This window comes from Lepidochelys olivacea (assembly GCF_965140295.1).
Source record: "Lepidochelys olivacea isolate rLepOli2 genome assembly, chromosome: 13".
NCBI lineage: Eukaryota > Metazoa > Chordata > Testudines > Cheloniidae > Lepidochelys > Lepidochelys olivacea.
The window spans coordinates 22896701-22915293 of record NC_140423.1 but is presented as its reverse complement, the minus strand read 5'-3'; the positions used below and the strand labels follow the sequence as shown (position 1 = coordinate 22915293).

The window sequence follows — 18593 nt, the reverse complement described above, 5'->3', positions numbered from 1 at the left end:
TCTCTAAGGTGCCACAAGTACTCCTTATCTTTTACAGAGTTGTTCAGCTTCCACAAGGCTACCTCTTAGGTAATAAACAATAAATAATAGTTCCCAACTGCAGGGCTCAGTGGTATAATAGGAGGCTCCAAATCCTACAAAGACTCATGCACATGCTTAATTTTATGCACTGAGAGTAATCCTATTGAAGTTAATGGGACTAGTTATGACGATAATTTTAAGAACATGTGTGAGTCTTTGCAGCGCAGTGAGTTAATGCTTTAACTTCTTATTTCTGATTACCTGGTTTGAAGTGCTTGCTAAGGCCACCAGTGAAATAAGTTTATCTTCAATTCAGTCTTCAGTGAAAATATGCATTCATCACAGAACCAACATACATTTCTTTACAGTTCATGGGTTGTTCTCAAGAGTGGCCTAGGACTGAAATACAGAGAATGGGGTATATTAGCAAAGGTGTGCATTGGACTTAATCTGCCCACACTGTACTGCAGGCAGAGCTGCTTTTTGATATCTTTCACAAGCTCCATAATTTGCCAAGTTCTCTTTTAAAGGAAAAGAAGGAACAAACCTTCTTAAGAAAAGTTGTTTTTAATGTATGTCCAGTACAGACAAGCATACTTTGTAACAAAGGTCTCTCTTAAATATGTAAAAAATCATACACATTCTTTATTTCTATACTCTAGTATAAGTGCAGACAAAAAAGTAACAGGCATTTGCCAGTCCTTGATTCTAAGGTCTGTGTATGACAACATGCAGATGTGATGACAGAGCTGATTGCATGTACCTGATTGCTGCTGCAGAGACTGAGTGATCCACTGCTGAGAAATTCCTAAATGTCCCCCCTCCACCTCCCCATCATATGTTACAATAAGGGGCTTTTTATCAGCAAAGTCCTCCTTTGCAATGAAGTAAGGGTTTTTTTCCCCCATCGTTGCCGTAAAATACTTTCTTCTGGGAAATCTAAGAGTAAATTCCTCCTTCCTTTTTTGTGGTATTATTTATGTTTCATAATCTTGAAAGCAAGAAACTGTATTTTCTTTCACCACTTATTTTACAGGAAACTTTGGCTGCTCCCAGGAGATCTTGAGCATTGCTGCCATGATGCAGATTCAGAACATCTTTATGTTCCCTCCAAACCAAAAGGCTCAGGCTGTAAGTTCAGTCTCATAATTTTCTTCACTTATTCCACATCTTTGAGCGTCTGCCAACTCTGTTATTAATATCCGTTAGGGACATGCAAAGTCTGGTGTGCTAGATTGGAACTGAGGGTTTCTGTCCTTGCCCATACTGCTTGGTAATGGAGAAAGGGGAAGCTGTATGGTAGTGAAACCTGCAGATAGTCCTCTGCTAATGATGGAGGCCTTGTACTACAGAGGGTTAGGAAAATGTTTGGAAATGTTAGGATCATAAGTTGGTATTCGTTTTGGGGAGCGTGGAAAGGAAGTTTGTTCATTTTGAGCTTCTCTTTGAGAGAAAAAGGTAAATTTATTTTCAGGCTGATAAAATTATTTAATATGAAATGGTTAACTCAGAGGTAGAAATACTGCTGAGCCTAACCTTACATACAGTAAGTAAATCCCATTTCCTTTGTGTAAATGAGTTTTAATTTCAGTTTTAGAACTCTGCCTTGAAAATATAGTATGTTGGATAGTGAAACATCCATATCAGTTAGGGGAGAGTTGTTATATGATAAGAGTTAAAGGTCACTAAATACTCAAGACAGTAAGAACTGAGGGTAGCAGGAACGACCTTTGAAAAAAACTAATTTCTGTATAAAAATACATTTCTACTCTTGTTTCCAGATCAGGAAACACAGAAAATTTGCTGTGGAAGAGGGAGATCATCTCACTATGCTTAATGTTTATGAAGCTTTTATTAAAGTAAGCAGGTTAGAGTGCATGTGGAAGGGGAGAGGGTGGGTTCCAGTGGTTTTAATGCCTGATGCTCAAAACTAAGGGCAGGTCTACACTAGAAACCCTTCTTCAGTGCAGCTGCAGCGCATATGGTGAAGACTCTCTATACTGACACCGGAGTGCGCTCCTATCGGCATAGTTACTTCACCTCTGCGAAAGGTGGAAGCTATGTCAGAAGGAGAGCATCTTCCCCCAACACAGTGCCAGTGTGGACAGCGCCTAGGTCGCTGTAACTTGCGTCGCTCCAGGGGTTGTCTTTCACACTGCTGAGCGATGTAAGTTAGATCGACTTAAGCGGTAGTAGATCAGCTATAAGAATCCTAGAAGCTTGAGCCTATGTAAGATATGGACCCAAGTGTCTAGTATACCTTTTTTGTTTAATTAATTAATTGGCTACATTTGTCACAGATGCTCACGTAATCCCACTGAGTTGGTAAGACACACAGTCTGTGGCTGTGTAATGCACAGGCCCTTAGCTGTAACTTCCATGTCTTCAGTTATCCTGGGACATTCAAAGGAACATGAGAAATTCATGTTCTCATTTATTTTCTGTTGATAGTTTTGAATTTCAATGAGAGTTGCGTTCCTAACTCCTGAAGGCTCCTTTTGAAAATCCCATCCCTAATCATTATATAAAGTCTTGTCAATGGCTTAGAGTGCTTGGTGATCAGTGAGGTTTAATTGAAATCTTAGTGCTTGTCTAAATACTCAGGTTGTACATCTTTAACTGTACCAGGATAGTATATGTGTAGAGAAAGGTAATAAGCTATACTAATGTAAAGCACATAAATAGCTGTGTCTGCACTAGAAGCTCTGCCCTAACCGAAGTTTGTTACACTGATACAAAAACTGTGTAGACCAGTCCTTAAATGTATTTTGAACTGATTGTCTTTGTGCATGTTGGAAAACACAGTACAGAGATGTCTACTTATGTCTTGGGCCCCCAAAAAAAGTGTGGACTCGGATTTAATTTATATTGAGATGAAACACTTTTATGTGATAGTATGAAATAGCTGACACTATTCTCCCCTGCCACACCCCAGGAAATGACTCAAATATATTAGTAGGAAATAAGTGCTGGAAATGTTTATGAATTGGAAGCCATTATTTCTATTTGAAATACACTGTGCAGGCAGTGGCAGTTCATATGCATACTGGCTGCAGTTAACTTCCCACTGTAAACAGGCAAATACCAGAACAAAACACAGTAGTTGGGGAACAGAACTAGACTACCCTTTGCAGTAGGGAGATTTAGTGTGGCATTTGTAACTGTTCTTGTATTGTTGTTGCTATACAGCACAGCAAGAATTCTCAGTGGTGTCAGGAACACTTTCTAAACTACAAAGGGCTTGTCAGAGCAACAACTGTGAGGGAGCAGCTGAAAAAGCTTCTTGTCAAATTTAAAGTACCAAAGAAATCCAGTGAAGGTAGGAGCCACGGAATGAGGATTTTTGTGTGTCATACCTGTTGGAGTTTATCTGAATATTGAGTCGCCCAACTGTCAGTTTATTTTCTTACTATATTCAAGAAATACTGTGTCTTGTCAGCCTAAAAATAATGTATGTTAAATAAAACTGGGATTTCAAAATATACTTTTCAAGAGCAGCCCCTGAGCTCATTTTTACAATTAGAATTTCTTCAGACCTGGGTGGCTTAATTGATAGCAGCAGTGTTGTGTAGTGATAGTTAATAACAATTTCATAGATATAATCTAATGGGAGATTTTCACCCACCCCTCATTTATACCTTTTGAAAATCTCTCATTACAATCAAGGCACTGTATAGACATTCTGGAGCTGACTTTCAGTTGGGCTGAAGACCCCTAGCTCCTGTTGATTTCAGTTGGAGTTGCAAGTGCTCAGCACCTCTAAAAATCAGGCTGCAGCCACTTAATCCTTGTGAGATAGCTGTGGTTGGTACTATCTCCAGGGTAGGTAATCTGGCACCTTCGTTTTTTACATAGTAATTGAGATTTATTGTGAAACCGGAGAGAGGAAAATAAAGAATCCTGAGTCTCTTGTCTTAAGCTTTTCCTCTGAAAGCCCCAAAATTGCTTTTGATGACAGAGCAGTATTTAGGGGATTTTTTGTCACTGCATCAGCTCTTAGTTTATCAAATACACTTTGCAGAATAACATGTCAATTCCCTTCTTTAGGTGACCCAGATCCTGTTCTGAGGTGTATAGTTTCTGGATTCTTTGCTAATGCAGCTAAATGCCACTCCACTGGAGCTTACAGGTAAAATATGGATGTAGATCTATAAAATTCCTTAGAACTGTTCTTTTATTTAGCATGCTTCTATGAATTGACAGATCTGGATAGTCAACAAACAGATGCTTCTCTAGATAGACTAGCAAGAAAAGTTTTGTCAGCTCGTTAAATTAACGAGGTCTTGCAGTGTCACATGTAACAGTTTCCAAATGCTCTTTGTTTGTTTATCGCCCCTCTTGTTGGTTAAATGATGACCATTAGTAAGGCTGATAGTGCGGAATTGTTAATAGTTACTAACTAATGTGAGCAGGAACTATAAATGCTTCAATTCCATATTCCCTCCAGTGCACCTTAATCTAAGCCTGCAGGACCCTGTTCTTGTGATGTGGGCAGAAAAACATTCAGTGTTAGGGCTTGTCTAAAATACATGAAAAGTATTTTGGAATGATGTAGGATATGAATATAAAGTGAATTAATTATTTCTGATGAACTCCATTTGTTGATATTCGTATTTTGGAATAAGAATGTCTATAAATGGAGTCACTCAATCAGGAATAACTCCTTCTGTAGACAAACCCATAGAATGATCACTCCAAACTTTTGCACTGGTGTCTTGGCCAGAATTTGGGCCTGAACTCTGCAGCTGAAAGGCCAGTGTATTAACTTTGCACCTCTTTAACTTGCTCCAGCTCTTTCAGTACTCAGATTTATGAGCATTTTGACTGGAGCTTAAAGGTCACCAATAAATACATTTTAAGAATAAATTTACAATTGCTAAGTCTGAAATAATACCCTCTCTTTAAGGACTATCCGTGATGACCAGGAACTGCACATCCATCCCACCTCAGTGCTGTATGCAGAGAAACCTCCTCGCTGGTAAGCTAGAGCTGCTTTCGCTTGTCTGCCTAGACCAGGAGGCACTCCATACCAGGCATTGTTAGGAGATTCCCATTAATAACTCTGTTCTGCATCAGTGTAGCAACACACCGGGAAGATCCTGATTCCCAGATTGTAAGTTCAAAGGAGGCTTCCTCTGCAACAGTCTTTAGGTAACACCCAAATAAAACTGCTAGGTGGGGAGCATTTGGAAAAGTGGTATTAACATCATACTAAAAAAGTGTTAAGAACTGTGAAGGCGAGAGAGGGGAGCCAGGTGGCCCCTTCCTAAAAAATACCAGAATCAAGAGCCTTGTGCTGCAGGTAAAATCACTCACAGGAATTGCTCTCTGAGGGGGGTCCCTCGACCCACTGGGAAGACTATCTTAGTTCAGTGATGCTGAGGTTAATGTGGAGGCTAACGATGCCATCCCACTGAAAGACATATTTGAACAATACAAGGTGGTAGTTACTTTTATTACACACTTATATAGTGCAGTAAATGTACATGGCACGCTGGGACCCTGTTCCTCCTCCAGGAAGTTTACATTTGTACAGGTGTAGCTGATTGGAACTCAGCAATCAATTCTGTTGATGTTCAGGATGGAGATAGAATTCAGATCACTCAGTTTTAACTGTGTTGATTCTATTAGAACTTACCTCATCCATCTTCCTTCCACCTCCACTTGTTTAGTTGTGGTTTTAGGGCACATTCATATGTGAATCAATATACTGGCTATGCACAGTATTCACTGGGTTGATTTGGTTTTACTCTTTGTTAGTAAGGAAAGAGCGTAGTCTCTTGCTCAGTGTTTTGTCTATCAACTGTGAGTATATGACTTCTCACTTCTTGTTTTAATTTGGTTTTCCTCAAATTTTAGATGCATTCAAATGGTCAGTGGTTGTCTTGGGGAAGAAGGGAAGAGTGAGAACTTTCCTCTTGCTTCCATTCAGTAACCCTCTGTTCTCAAAAGAGTTCCCCCTCCCCCCTAAGCAGCATGGCAATTGCTTTGTCTTTTTTGTTATGTATGGAAGATGGCTCTGCATGGTGGGGTTATGAACTGGATGAGTGAGAGAGCAGGGTGTGGGTCTGGAGATGCTTTAGTCCCTGTGGAGGGTCATTGTAACAAGCCTTAGAGAGAACTTTCCTGCAGTCTTGGCTATGGCTGCCAGATTATTTCTAAACTGGTGTGCTTGCTGTCTAAAGCTCAAAGTGGAGTGTGTCCTGGCCTTACTCAAAACATACTCTTCCTCCCGTGAGCCTTGTCCTGACTAGTATCTGCAGCTGGGGATCCCACCGTCACATTAGGTTGTGGATCGTTACTAAGCTCTGATAGGCCTAGGATTTTGCACTCACCCCTTGACATCCTTCTCAGTTATGCTCTGCCCACAACACCTAAAATCTCCCCTTCAGAGGTGTTTAGTATGAAAGCTCTTGGCCCCATATTTACAAGTGTCCCCTCCCTTTTCTTCTTGTTACACCCTCCCCTCGGTCTGTTCTTCCAGGTGGTTTTGTGGAGATGTTTTTTACTGGAGTTTTAAAAATCTTTTTATTGCCCTGCTATACAATACTCTGAGCACCTTGGTGGGAGTGGGTCGGAGGGCATTTTATAATTGACTCTCCTCCCACATAGCAGAGACTACCCAATGACATCTTATATATCAAATAACTCTGTAATCTCTATAATTGGAATGTTCGGACAATCAGAGCCAAGTCCCTCTCTGCTATATAACATGGTCTCATTTTTTTTCCTCTGTGTTTTCAGGGTCATCTACAATGAAGTCATACAGACCTCCAGGTACTACATGAGAGATGTGACTGCTATTGAATCCACTTGGCTATTAGAACTGGCACCTCACTTTTACCAAGAAGGAACGGTACGGACTCGACATAGACACCAAATGGTATCATTGCTGTACTGACAGCTCTTGTACTTAAAGCTTTTTTTTTCAGTATTTTTGTTTTGTTTGATGGGAATAGAAATGAATTGGGGTGTAAGTCATTGAAGGGGATTTAATATATAAAATTCTGCTTCGCAGTACCCTTGAAAGAACCGTGTTTGCCATACAGGAGTACAGCCTGTCTAGACGTTAACTCAGAGTTGCATTTCTCCATTTGAAATCCATTTGGAAATTCAGCACAGAGCTAGTCTATCCTCAGATATGTGTTCAGTAGCACTTCTCTCAGCGGTTCTGTTGACTTGATGTAGGAAGTGTAAACTTGAGATGGCCCGAGTCTTCATGTGCCTTGCAACATCTTTCTGGGCAGTACTCAACACTTTATTATTTCAAACAAATAAATGATAATTGCTCTTACTTAGGAAAATAAATTAGAGGTTAAAATTTGGAGTTATGGAGAGGAGCTTCCTTCTATAGATAAACTTAATACAAGTTCATTTTTGTACTTAGCACCTTTACATTAAGGAGATTGGTTCAAGACCTGAGGTAGCTGGATGTATGGTTATATAACATTTATTCCTGAGGCCCCAAGGCACCATAACAATTAAATAGCAAAAATTAGGCTTCAAGCAGTTAAATTGGAAGTGGATTAGAGCCACAGGACTTGAATGAGGAGTACTGGCTTGTTCTTTTGCTGTGACCTTTTAAATAGCACATCCCTTTTTTTTTTTTGAAGGGTTATTGCTTTGCTTCCCTGTACAGAAAGTGGCTCAAATGCACAAAGTGAAGTAATTGAAAAATGAGCCAGGTTTGCAGGTAACCATAATGATAGCAGGCATCACATTTTCAGACAGATGTTTCTTATTTTTTCCAGTTGATGCCAACCTGGCTCATTTTTCAGTTATTTCACTTTGTGCATTTGAGCCAGTTTGTGTACAGGGATGCAAAACAATAACCCTTCCAAAAAAAAAAAAAAAAAGGGATGTGCTATTTAAAAGGTCACAGCGAAAGAATAAGCCAGTTTAAAAAAGCCTATTTAAAAAAAACAAAAGCTTTGCTCTGGGGGGCCTGAAAGTAGTCAAACTCTGGCCTTAGCCCTAGCCCCCTGAAAGGAGTAAGTGCCACAGAGAGAGCCCTGCCACCAGTTCTGAACAGCAAGAGCATCCAGCAGATAACTGCTTCAATGGGGAACAGGGGAAGAGGCAACTTTTTCGGTAACAGGGTCCTAGACCAATGGAACATCCTTGAATAGTATCCAAAAGCGAACAGGTAGCTAATGCAGAACATGAGGCATTGGCACAGTAGCCTTGTAGCATCTCAGAGGCAAGTTGCTACATTGTGTTACAGCTAAAACTTCTGAATCCTCTTCAAGAGTAGCCCTAAGCAGAGCTTGTTGCTGTAATGTAGCTTGGGAATGATGGGTATGTATCAATCACTGTGGCAAGGTCTCTTTTAGAGAGAGGAGATGCTGCAGTCTCTTGATTGACACTGCGTGAATAAAGGTCTTACAAGTTCTTGCTATCTGGGAATACAGAAGCAGTGACAGATTGAGTGTGGCCCCTAACAGTCATGAGTCATATCCACAAAGAGCATACATGTACATCTTCAGGAGCTGCCACTTGTTCCTGCCAACCTTCATCACCTCGTCTTGTTTAGACTTTGCTCTCATTCATCTACCCACCTTCATTAGGCACTATCAGAGCAGCCTCGATGGAGAGTGGAATATTATCGCTGTGCTTGTGACACTGAAGCTAGTCTCTGCAATAGCAGACTGTACATAAACACTGAACAGTAGGGATGACCAAATGGATGTCGTGTGTGATCATGCAGGGAGGAAGACTAATTACTCAGTCCTAACCTTAGTGGAATTTGAGAGGTACTAACTATAAAGCAATGCCAAACAGCCTCATTCCACATGCGTCATGAGATTCTGTGGGAATCTTCATAAAGCTCTTCTGTGGGCAACATTCCAGGAAAACAGTGATGTGGGAGTATCAGTGGCAAAGAGCCACATTCTGGTACTTCTCGGGGTGGCCATAAAATAGGCACACAAAGAGCAGTATTATTGTGAGGCTGAATTCAGGCCAGCCACTACCATCTGTGCAGGAGTAATCTGCATGGAATAGGAATATGCAGCTCCCCTTGTGGAACAAGCCTCTTCTGATGTGGAGGGATCCAGAATGGAAACCTTCTGTGTTAGTCTGTATTGGAATGAGATCTGGTATTGTGATGCTCAAATGCAGGACAATACGGTAATAAAAGCTTCAGACATGATTTTTCAAAAGATCAAGTGAAAATTATGTGCCTAATTTAGCTGAGCAAATTCCACAATTGCACAGGCAAATAAGAGAATTGGATGTGGAAATGTAGCTAAATAGCCATGTGTGTTTGGTTTGTGGGTTTGTTTTTTTTTTGGTGCACATAGTTTTGCATGCATATTTGTGCGCATGACCTCTTGAAAATCTGATCCCTATTGTTCAGATCTCTTCCTTGGCGACACTGAAGGAGTTTTAGGGAAGTTTATCCTCTTAAAGATTTGATATACCTATGAGAGCCTCCTATTATTAAATGACCTTGTGAGTTCATTTGTTAGCAAGACATAGCGATGTGATTACAGCAGAGCATTGGCATTATGTCCATGTAATTGATTTCAGAGATTTTTTTAAAATGTGAAACTTGGATAATTCATCTGTTATATAGGATGCTTACCATGCATCAGAGTAGCAGTGGACTTCTCAGGTAATTGGTAGATTTCCAGGCCAGAAGGAACCATTGTGAGCAACTAGTGTGACCCTGTGTAACACAGACCAGAGAACTTCCCCAGAATGATTCCTAGATTGAAGGGTTTCTACTTGGTATTCCATAATGCACTTGGCTGAGGTGGTAACAACACCGCAAGGCAGGCCTTGTGCTTCTGTTGTTGCTGTTCAACACACGTGCCTCAAGCATGGCATTAGAAGGAAATGAGCCAACACTCCCACTGTACCAAATCTGCCTGTGGAATCCTTGTGATTCAGATCTTTACATGGATTATGTACATGGTGTTTTAAAACTCTGTAATCTAACATCTCCATGGGACAAAGCTTTGGGACAAGATTTCTTTTTAAGTGGGAGTTGGTTGGAAATCTGGTGTAATTTTCAATGGCTCATGCAAAGGACTGTTCCATTTTAAAAGGTTAAATTATTTTTGTAAATTAAGCTAATTTGGAAGAGTTGGTGTTTTACACTATACCGATGGCTTAGGACCTGCCTATCTGGAGTGACTGTCTCTCTCCCTGTATGATACTGCCACCATTATGATGATTGAAAATGCTTGATCTAAAAGCTCCTTTGGTTTAATAGAGAGGGAACTGCTAGTAGAGTGTTCTCAGTGATGACTTTAGGACTTCACTCCACCACCACCCTCTTGTTTGGTCTTAAAGAGATGAAATCTGTTCAGCTTTGCCACATGCCCCAAGAGTCATATTCATCCTCAGAAGGGGAAGGTTTTGTTGTTTTTCAGCTTGCCTTTCCCCCCGTGCCCCCAAAGACTTAGGTGAATTTGCTGAGTGTATAAAATATTGTTTTATATTCGATCTGTGGTGCCTAGAGCCATGGTTTAGTTTCACATAGCTTTTTTTTGGTAAAAATCAGAATAAATGAAGTACTTTATTTTGTTACAGCATATTTCACTAAGGACGTGTTTACACTGCCCTTAAGTTTGGGCTACGGGAGTGTGAATAGCATGCGCACCAAAGTGTTGCCCTGTAACTTCTCCGTGTGGACACTGTGAGCGCCAACTAAAAGGGGTTCCTAGTTCACATGGATGTAAACCTGTGTGAAGAGGATTATGTTATTGTAAACTAGGAACCTTTTAATTGGCACCCGCAGTATCCACACGAGGTAATTACAGCACGGCATGTTGGTGCACACTGCTGCTCACACCCACTGTGGGACAGTTTAATCATAAGCCTAATCTCAAACCCAGTGTGCAGTTCATACAGAGTTAGTAGCAGAGGAAGTGAGAAATTACAAGCAATAGGCAAGGAATAAAATACATTAGTTATTTGGGGGGGAAGGAAAGACTTGCTATGGCCCTGCATGTGTTCTGTAAGACAAACAGGAGCTGCAGGGGAGAGACCGAATGAAATCACAGGGTGGTGGACAACACTAGCTGAGCAGGGAGGAGTAGAGAGAGGAGGTTTGTGAGGTAAGATTGGGCAAATCCATGGAGGGTTTAAAAAAAAAAAATTAAGTGCTCCTAAGTCCCCTTTGGGGTCTTCTCTTCTGTTAATCATGAAACATGTTCGCATGACACGAATATAAACCCACTTAGGTGATCTCTGCGTTGTTTCTCTTCTCACATAAGTGTGATTGTACAAGCTATTTGATCCCACACAAAGACAAGTGATTATGAACTGTGACACTCTCATATGAAAGAGTTTTTGTTGGCTGCATATATTAACATACAGTTAGCTATGGATGTTTGAAGAATAAGTTAAACTTTCCTAATTTTTAAGGAATAACAAAATTTCCCCCCACTGGTGGTGATAGAAGAGTCCACAAGGGTATAGGAAAGAACGCCTTTCAAAGAGGCATTGGGAAAGCTCACTAGTGCACTATCTTGCTGAAGTGTCTTAGGTACTTTTTAAGACACACAAAGGACAGAAGTTAATTTATAAATGGCTCTGCTGCTTTCTCTTGCATGGACTAAAGGTCCGTGAACCACTAAACCAGAACCTCTGTTCTACCCTTGGTGCACCATAAAAACATATGAATGGATGCTTGCAGAGGCAGTGGTATTTGAGTACTGCAGGCAAACAAAAATAAATCGCCCAAACATCTGTAAAGTTGTCTCATGTTGAAAGCACTTAGGTCATGATATCATCGACTGAAAGTGCTTAGCAGAGAAATCTCTGCGGCTCACTAAGAAGTTCCAGAAACATTGGAACCTTAATACCTTCAATCACTAGATCTAAAACAAATTATCCCTGATCAAAAAGCTAATTTATGTTCTTACTTTTATTTTTTCGTTTCCTGTGGTTTGGGCACAAGCATGGGCAGTAATCACCCATGCTTCACTCCTTAAAGTTAATGTACTTTACAGGGATTGTACCCTTTCTTGGGTCCTCTTCGGTATGCACTTCCTCCATGGCGCTCTTTTCCTTCCTATTAGATTTTAAGGGTGAAATATTCAAAGGGCCAACAGAACTGCAGCTGCAGCATTAGTAAATATATCGCTTTGCATGCACACATCTGGTAATTGTACCTTCAGGCAGGTAAATACTAGTTTGGGCATACAGAATCTACATTAGTAGACACTGACGAGTTGCTTCCTCTTGCAAGTTGTTTAAGTACTAATGTGTGCACTAGGACCAATTAAATACCTTTGGGAAAATTTGGTTTTGGAGTTTCTGCATTTATTTCCAGAGGAGCATAAGATTTGATGCATTTTACCAAAACCAACAAAAAAACAACCCCCCCCCCCAACCACAAAAACAACAGGATTTACTTTTTGTTGAGTCTATAAAGTATTTTGAGATAGATATGGAGACTGATTTAACTAGGGATTAAAAATTCAATACACTTTACTTCAATTTTTATGAGAGTGTGCCATATGTACTAAGCACTTTTTTTTTCTTTCTCTTGCAGCATCTTTCCTTGAAAGCAAAGAGAGTTAAAGTAGATGACCACTGATTTGGTGTGCCTGTTGAGCCTTGTGACATCAGATGCAAAACCTACTGCTAATTCAAAGCTGGCTACAGTCCATTCAGCAGTCAGTTCCTTAGCACCTGACCCCACATCAATTAAATGTTTAAATGCCTGCCAGGATCCTGTAGGGGTTTATGCATGACCAATACATTGTAAACCTAAGTAGAGCTTGCGTTGTGGACATATTATTCCTAATTGACCACTCTCTGTAACCTGGATATGTTGCTCTTTTTAATAGGTAGACAAATGATCAGAATATAAAGGGGGGGACACAGGACCACAACGAATCAGAACTTCCAGGAAAAAAGCCAAATGCTTAGCATGGTACAGCACCCTTTGAGAGAGAGGACCAGGGTTCAGGATGCCCTGCTTCCCATTCCTTGGAGCACTGTGAATATTACTGGCCATCCTGAGACTGCCTGCTGAAAATGGGTAGATGGAGGGCAATGAGTTGGCCCTTAAAATGTAAGGGGCTGCCATGGAAACCTTGATACTGTGTTTAACTGTGCCTAATTGGTATGATGTTGTCCTGAAGCAGCAGAATCCTCCTCTCTGTGAGTCAAGCTTTCCCCATCCTGTAACAATTGTTCTGTAGATAGTGCTGTATTTGAAATTAGTGGTTTCCATACTTCATAGAATCATAGAATATCAGGGTTGGAAGGGACCTCAGGAGGTCATCTAGTCTAATCCACTGCTCAAAGCAGGGCCACTATTCAGAAACACTATTCAGCAGTGGGGAAATCTCTTTGGGTTTGCTGCTGCTCAACTGTTTAGGAAGGGGTACATTTTGATCAATCTTGTGGGATGCTTGCACACGTTCTGTTGTGGAACAGGATTCATGCAGACTCACAGATGGGGCTTAGCTTTATTTTCTGAGTAAGAATAAATGTGCCAGCCTCTCTTAACACTTAGAAGCCTCATGAGATTTCAGAAGGGAAACCTCATAGGAATGCTGCTTTTAGCAAGATTCAGCAAAGATTAAAATGCTCTGTACTTCCCTCGATCAGGAACATGGTCCTTTATATATTTTTATTAAAACAATCTGCTCTTTGCTGTTGAGGACTCTCCTCCTCTTATGCCAGTGGGACGGGTATTGTCAGCAGCTAGTGGTTTAACTGGGACCCTATGGCTGTCTTTTTCATAAAGAACGTTACCCCCTTGTGTTTAAACACAGTCGCTTGGGTACATGTGTATTTATTTTTCTTACCCTTTTTATGATATTTATTTTAGAAATGTGGTTTGAAAGTTTTATTTTTGTAAGGACATTGGTTTGGTTGATGTGCTTCTTTGGAAATGTTAACTATAATTTTATTTCCATTTCTAAGAAGTGTGTAAATAAGTGAAACTTTCTACATAGAATAAATGTCTTCTTGCCATAGGGCTACCTTGCACATAATTTCTGAAAACTTCATTTACATTGCTGCCTCCCACAAAGCTTGTTCTGTTGTGGGAAATGTGTGGTCTGTGCAGTGTCTAGGTCCTCCTCACCAACACAAAAAATAGATATGTTAGCCTCAATGTATGGCACTGGGAGTATGACAAACTGTCATCCCCACCCTCCTGGATTTCCCAGTGCAACCCATCTTCTCTGTATCTTTCTCTTAGATTGTGAACTCTTTGCGGGCAGGGACTGTCTCTGTGTGCTGTACAGTGGGAAGAACACAAAAAGCACTAAATAAAAAGATCCAGTGTAGTTTTTTTCCTCTAAAAGGGGCAGAGAGAGAGAGCTGAATGCAAAGACTTGTAAACTTTCCATGTTGCTCTGTCCTCCAGAAAGTCTCTAGAAAAATAAAATCATTGAATCAAGAAGGCTTGAGAACGTATCCCTTCCCACGCATCCAACTAGCTAGTGATTATTGCCACTCTGCTGTGATGGTAGCGTGCTGATCTGCATTGTGATGTGGCCATGCAATGAGCATCCAATTAATTTGGCATTTCTGGGAATACCAGGTGCACTTGAACTCTGTGCTCCAGAGACTGACCCTGCTACGTGGCCAGTGTTTCTTCCTGTTGCAAAATAATTTGATTCTTGATCATTTGAGTCCTTGTACCCGGCAAGGCTTCTGTGACTCATGCAAAGTTAGGGGCATAGAGATTTGAAAGTGGTGTTACAACATGTAACCAGTTGCATCTTCAGTTAAGCAAGTAGAATAGGTGTGTGTAAGAAATCCCAATCTCCCCAGTAGAAAAATTACTTACTTTTCCTCTGTACTGACAGTGCGAGAGGTAGCACCCTGTCAGAACAGACACACCTGATTCTGAAGATTTGGGCCAAGAGTGACTAATGATACTGGCTGCCTTCATATCTTGGTATTCAAACTGAGACAGCTTAACAGAAAAGAACGGAGTACGACACCCCACCTGTCTGAAAATCAGGCCCTTTTAAAGGGCTTTCACCCACAGCGTGAGGCTACTAAAATCACTAGTTGATTTGTGAAATTCAAGCCAAAGGCTTTGCCTGCTTGATTCATAGCACTGTGTTTTAAGTAAGTTTGGTTACAGAGACTGATAATGCTGGCTTGAAGCAGGCTCTGCAATGCAGAGAGTCTTAGCAGAAACATCATTGGTGCTGAAGGGAGGGTGATTCCAGGGTGCTGCCATGTGTTCATAAAGGAATTTACTGGAAAAATGCAAAGATTTGACACCAGTTCTCCAGTGGGATGATGTTAGAGTATTATGCTCTTGCATCACGAAAGCTGTATTTGAAGAGATGTTTCCTGTAAAAATAAAGCAAGTTATAGCTCACTCACTACCTACTGAAGTTAGATGTTAAATCACCCAAAAGCAATAGAAGCTGCTGTTAATATTTCTGCATAAGACCGTCACTGTACTGATGGCCTACTATAAAAAGGATTGCCAATGGTAGAAATAATATGAAGCTAATTGGAGTAGAAATTCAGTCAAAGCAATAGTAATTGAAATGCAAATCACTTCCCAGAGATTAATGGTGGCTGTGACAAATTGATAGGGAAGCAGTCACAGCTGTGGCCCATTCTTCAGCCAGTTGTAGGAAGAGGCATGGGCTAAGATGAAAATGAAAAGCTCAGGCAGACGGATTTAAAGTGATGCAGTTTCCATTAGTTCTGTAGCCATGCCCTGTTACATAAGTGCCCAGTATATTAACCGGATTGCCTGCAAATTCTAATTGGCTTATTTTATTTAAAAAAACCCCAACCCACTAGAATATTCCTTTAAATTCAGGATACAGTGCTGTACCTTAACTTCATTTAGTGCCCTTGTTCCTGGCCACGGCATTCACTATCCTTATGGGAACTTTACATAATCTGTTCATTGCAGATTAGTTTGCATGTATTCTTAAACCAAAAAAAGGGTTTTTTGGGCATTGCTAGAATCAAAGCAGGTGAACTCTGCTCTGTTATGTCTATATGCCACCTGACTAATGAAACACCAGGATCTTCTGTACTCCTCTATCTAATGGGTCAGTGCAGGCAGTGCATGTTTATCCTGTGCCAGCAACTGGAGACACAAGACCAAGAAGGGAAGGACTGGCAGCATGGGGACCCCCTCCAAGCACTTCTGCCTGAAGGGAGACATGCCTGCAGGAAGCTGAGGTGGTAGATAAAGGGTCAGGCTGGTGTTATTTTAAAATTCTTTTAGAAAGGGGGAGTATTTCTGAACCCTGAGAGAAAGCTAAGCAGCCATCTTGTATTGAGTTCAGTGAGGAGAATGGGAGAGTCAGGAGAAAGGAAGCAGTGAATCAGGAGATGCACCTGAGGGGAACAAGATTAGCTTAAGGGTGCATAAATTTCTTCACACCAGTCATATAGCTAATAATTAATTGTGTACCTAGAGGAGGAAGGTGGCAGATATCCTATTGAACCTGGACATAAAGGCTGTCGAGCTGATTGCACCTTTGTTATGAAAGTGTTTTAGACTCCCTAAACTGGATCGTGACCCAGTGGCTCTACCCTCACACTACATAGGTCCTCATTGTTTAAACTTGGCATTTTGTAACAGCAGAGGCATTCCACTATTAGTCAGCTGGCAGAGAGTGGGTAGCAGAGCAGTATCATTCTGGACACTTACAAAGGTGTAGAAGAAATGAAGTTGCCATCATTTCAGTGCTATGCTTTGAGGAGCCTGTTTACCAGAAACAAAGCTCTCTGATTCCCCTCTGTTAAGTGAGATCAGTCATTCCCCATACAGTGAGGATCAGATGTTTCTAAACAGTATTTTAAAGATCTAGCACTAAAGAAGTGCTAATGATTACTAAGTATATTGTTTGGGGGAGGGGACATTACTACAGTGTACTATAATATTTAATTGAGGAGGCTCTTCATCTAATTTATTAGAGGCTGTTTTGTCATCAATCAACACAGTGCCTGGCTTGTGGGGAATTCCCGCACTCTAAAAATGAAGCAGGTTTGCAGCCTGTGGGACACATGCACAAAAATCCATTCTGATCTGAAAGTGTGGTTCTGCTATGAAAATTGCAAATTCTAATCTCCTTACATTGCAGATCTGCTGCTTTGTGTATCAGTGTCTGAGCTGCTTTCTTTAGTGACTAAAACCAAGGTTTTTTTATGCCACTTTACTGCTATTAACTCTTCAGATCCAACTCAGCTGTGCGAGTGAGCTTGCAGCTGTTCCTTCTCAATATTGTTATTACTAAGTATCAGTTACCAGGCCAGACAGTCATTCTTGAGCAAACCCAGTGAAGGCAGTAGGTTAGGATAGGTGTCATTAGGAGCTTAATTGGAGGAGTTTAGGTTGCATTGGTTTTACCTGAGGGCTGATTTTGGTAGCAATCCGTGAGAAGGAAAGAAGCCAGCTTGACTCTCAGATCTAAGGATGAGTTTACAGGACTGGCACTTATGAAAAAAAAATCACTTGCAAGCTGAGCACATTTGACATGGAAGTCAGAGAAATAGCCACACTGTCCATTTGTACAGTCCCTTTTTCAGAGAAATGAACGCTGGCTGCAGTTTGAGAAATCTAACAGTAGGTGGCAGCAGATCACAACTTCTCACTGAAAAGGTATTTGGCCAATTTTTTAATCTCTACTTCTGCGGCCCCCCCAATTTGTTGAACTTTAGAAAAATTGACAGGTTCAAAACAGTTGAGTGATAAATAGAGGGAGGGGAAATTGAAACAATTTCATGGGTGCAGGTAGTACTAAGGAGTAGGAAACTAGTGGAAAAGATGGCCCAGATAGCTAGGTAATACCTCTGGCATCAGACAGGGTTGGGGGAAAAGCCCATAAAACACAATTTGTTACCTAGGTGGACTCTCCCAACTATCCATCAGGTCATTGAAATGGCAGCTGTCATAGGCTGTGTAGGGAAGAATATGCTGGTAGAGGAGTGAAAGCTTTTAGTATTGCTCGTTTATAGTTGTCGGCTTGTTTGACTTATTAAATACCCAGAATGTTTAGCCTCCACAGAATTAAAAAAAAACAACAAAAAAACACATTGTTCTTTTGTTTTAATACCTTGGACTTCTATGGTGGCTTCTAATCCCAGATCTCAGAGTTTACAATGCATTAAGCTTTGCAGCCTTCCTGGCCAGAAGAGGTATTATTCTCATTTTACAGATAGGGAAACTGATCCACAGAGAGGTAAACTGACTTCCTCAAGTGCCCAGTTCCTGAAATTAGTTTTGTGGAGCTGCAGGAGTCCCCCTGTGTGGAACTCATTGCAAGAGCTGGACATGCATGAGGGAAAACCAGGAGCAAAAATAACTCATGGGCTAGGTATTTACTAGTATACTGATGTAGTACCAGTCTCAGGCTCCCATATGTTTAACTAGGACAGTCCTCTTTGTCTGTGTTGAGATAATTGGTTTCTTTTCTCTCACAGCCCTTAGCTTAGTTACAAAATACAGCAATACGCTTGTAATGTTAGAATGGTGAAGCTATTTTGCTGAAAGCTGAGCATTAACCCCCTTGATTCACCCATGAGGCTGGATTAACTTTGTCCTGTAGAGCAGTGTAGTTAGTTTATTGCTTCTGAGTCCTACTTGCCTTGCTATAGCAAAAAAGAGG

General features: G+C 40.8%; 1 protein-coding gene across 2 annotated transcripts in view; it reads left to right on the top strand.

Annotated features, from left to right (window-relative positions):
- The window catches only part of DHX35 (DEAH-box helicase 35), a 48579-nt gene extending 34181 nt beyond the window's left edge, over window positions 1-14398 (top strand). The window contains exons 16-22 of one of the 2 annotated variants that reach the window (XM_084645908.1): window positions 1058-1152; window positions 1803-1880; window positions 3211-3340; window positions 4069-4150; window positions 4928-4999; window positions 6766-6877; window positions 12530-14398. In XM_084645908.1, coding sequence (XP_084502034.1) covers window positions 1058-1152; window positions 1803-1880; window positions 3211-3340; window positions 4069-4150; window positions 4928-4999; window positions 6766-6877; window positions 12530-12574 — 614 coding nt within the window. In that variant the 3' untranslated portion in view covers window positions 12575-14398. Of the gene's footprint in view, window positions 1-1057; window positions 1153-1802; window positions 1881-3210; window positions 3341-4068; window positions 4151-4927; window positions 5000-6765; window positions 6905-12529 lie in introns of both variants that reach the window. The other variant, XM_084645907.1, reaches the window with a different exon arrangement.
- The last annotated feature ends 4195 nt before the right edge of the window (window positions 14399-18593 follow it).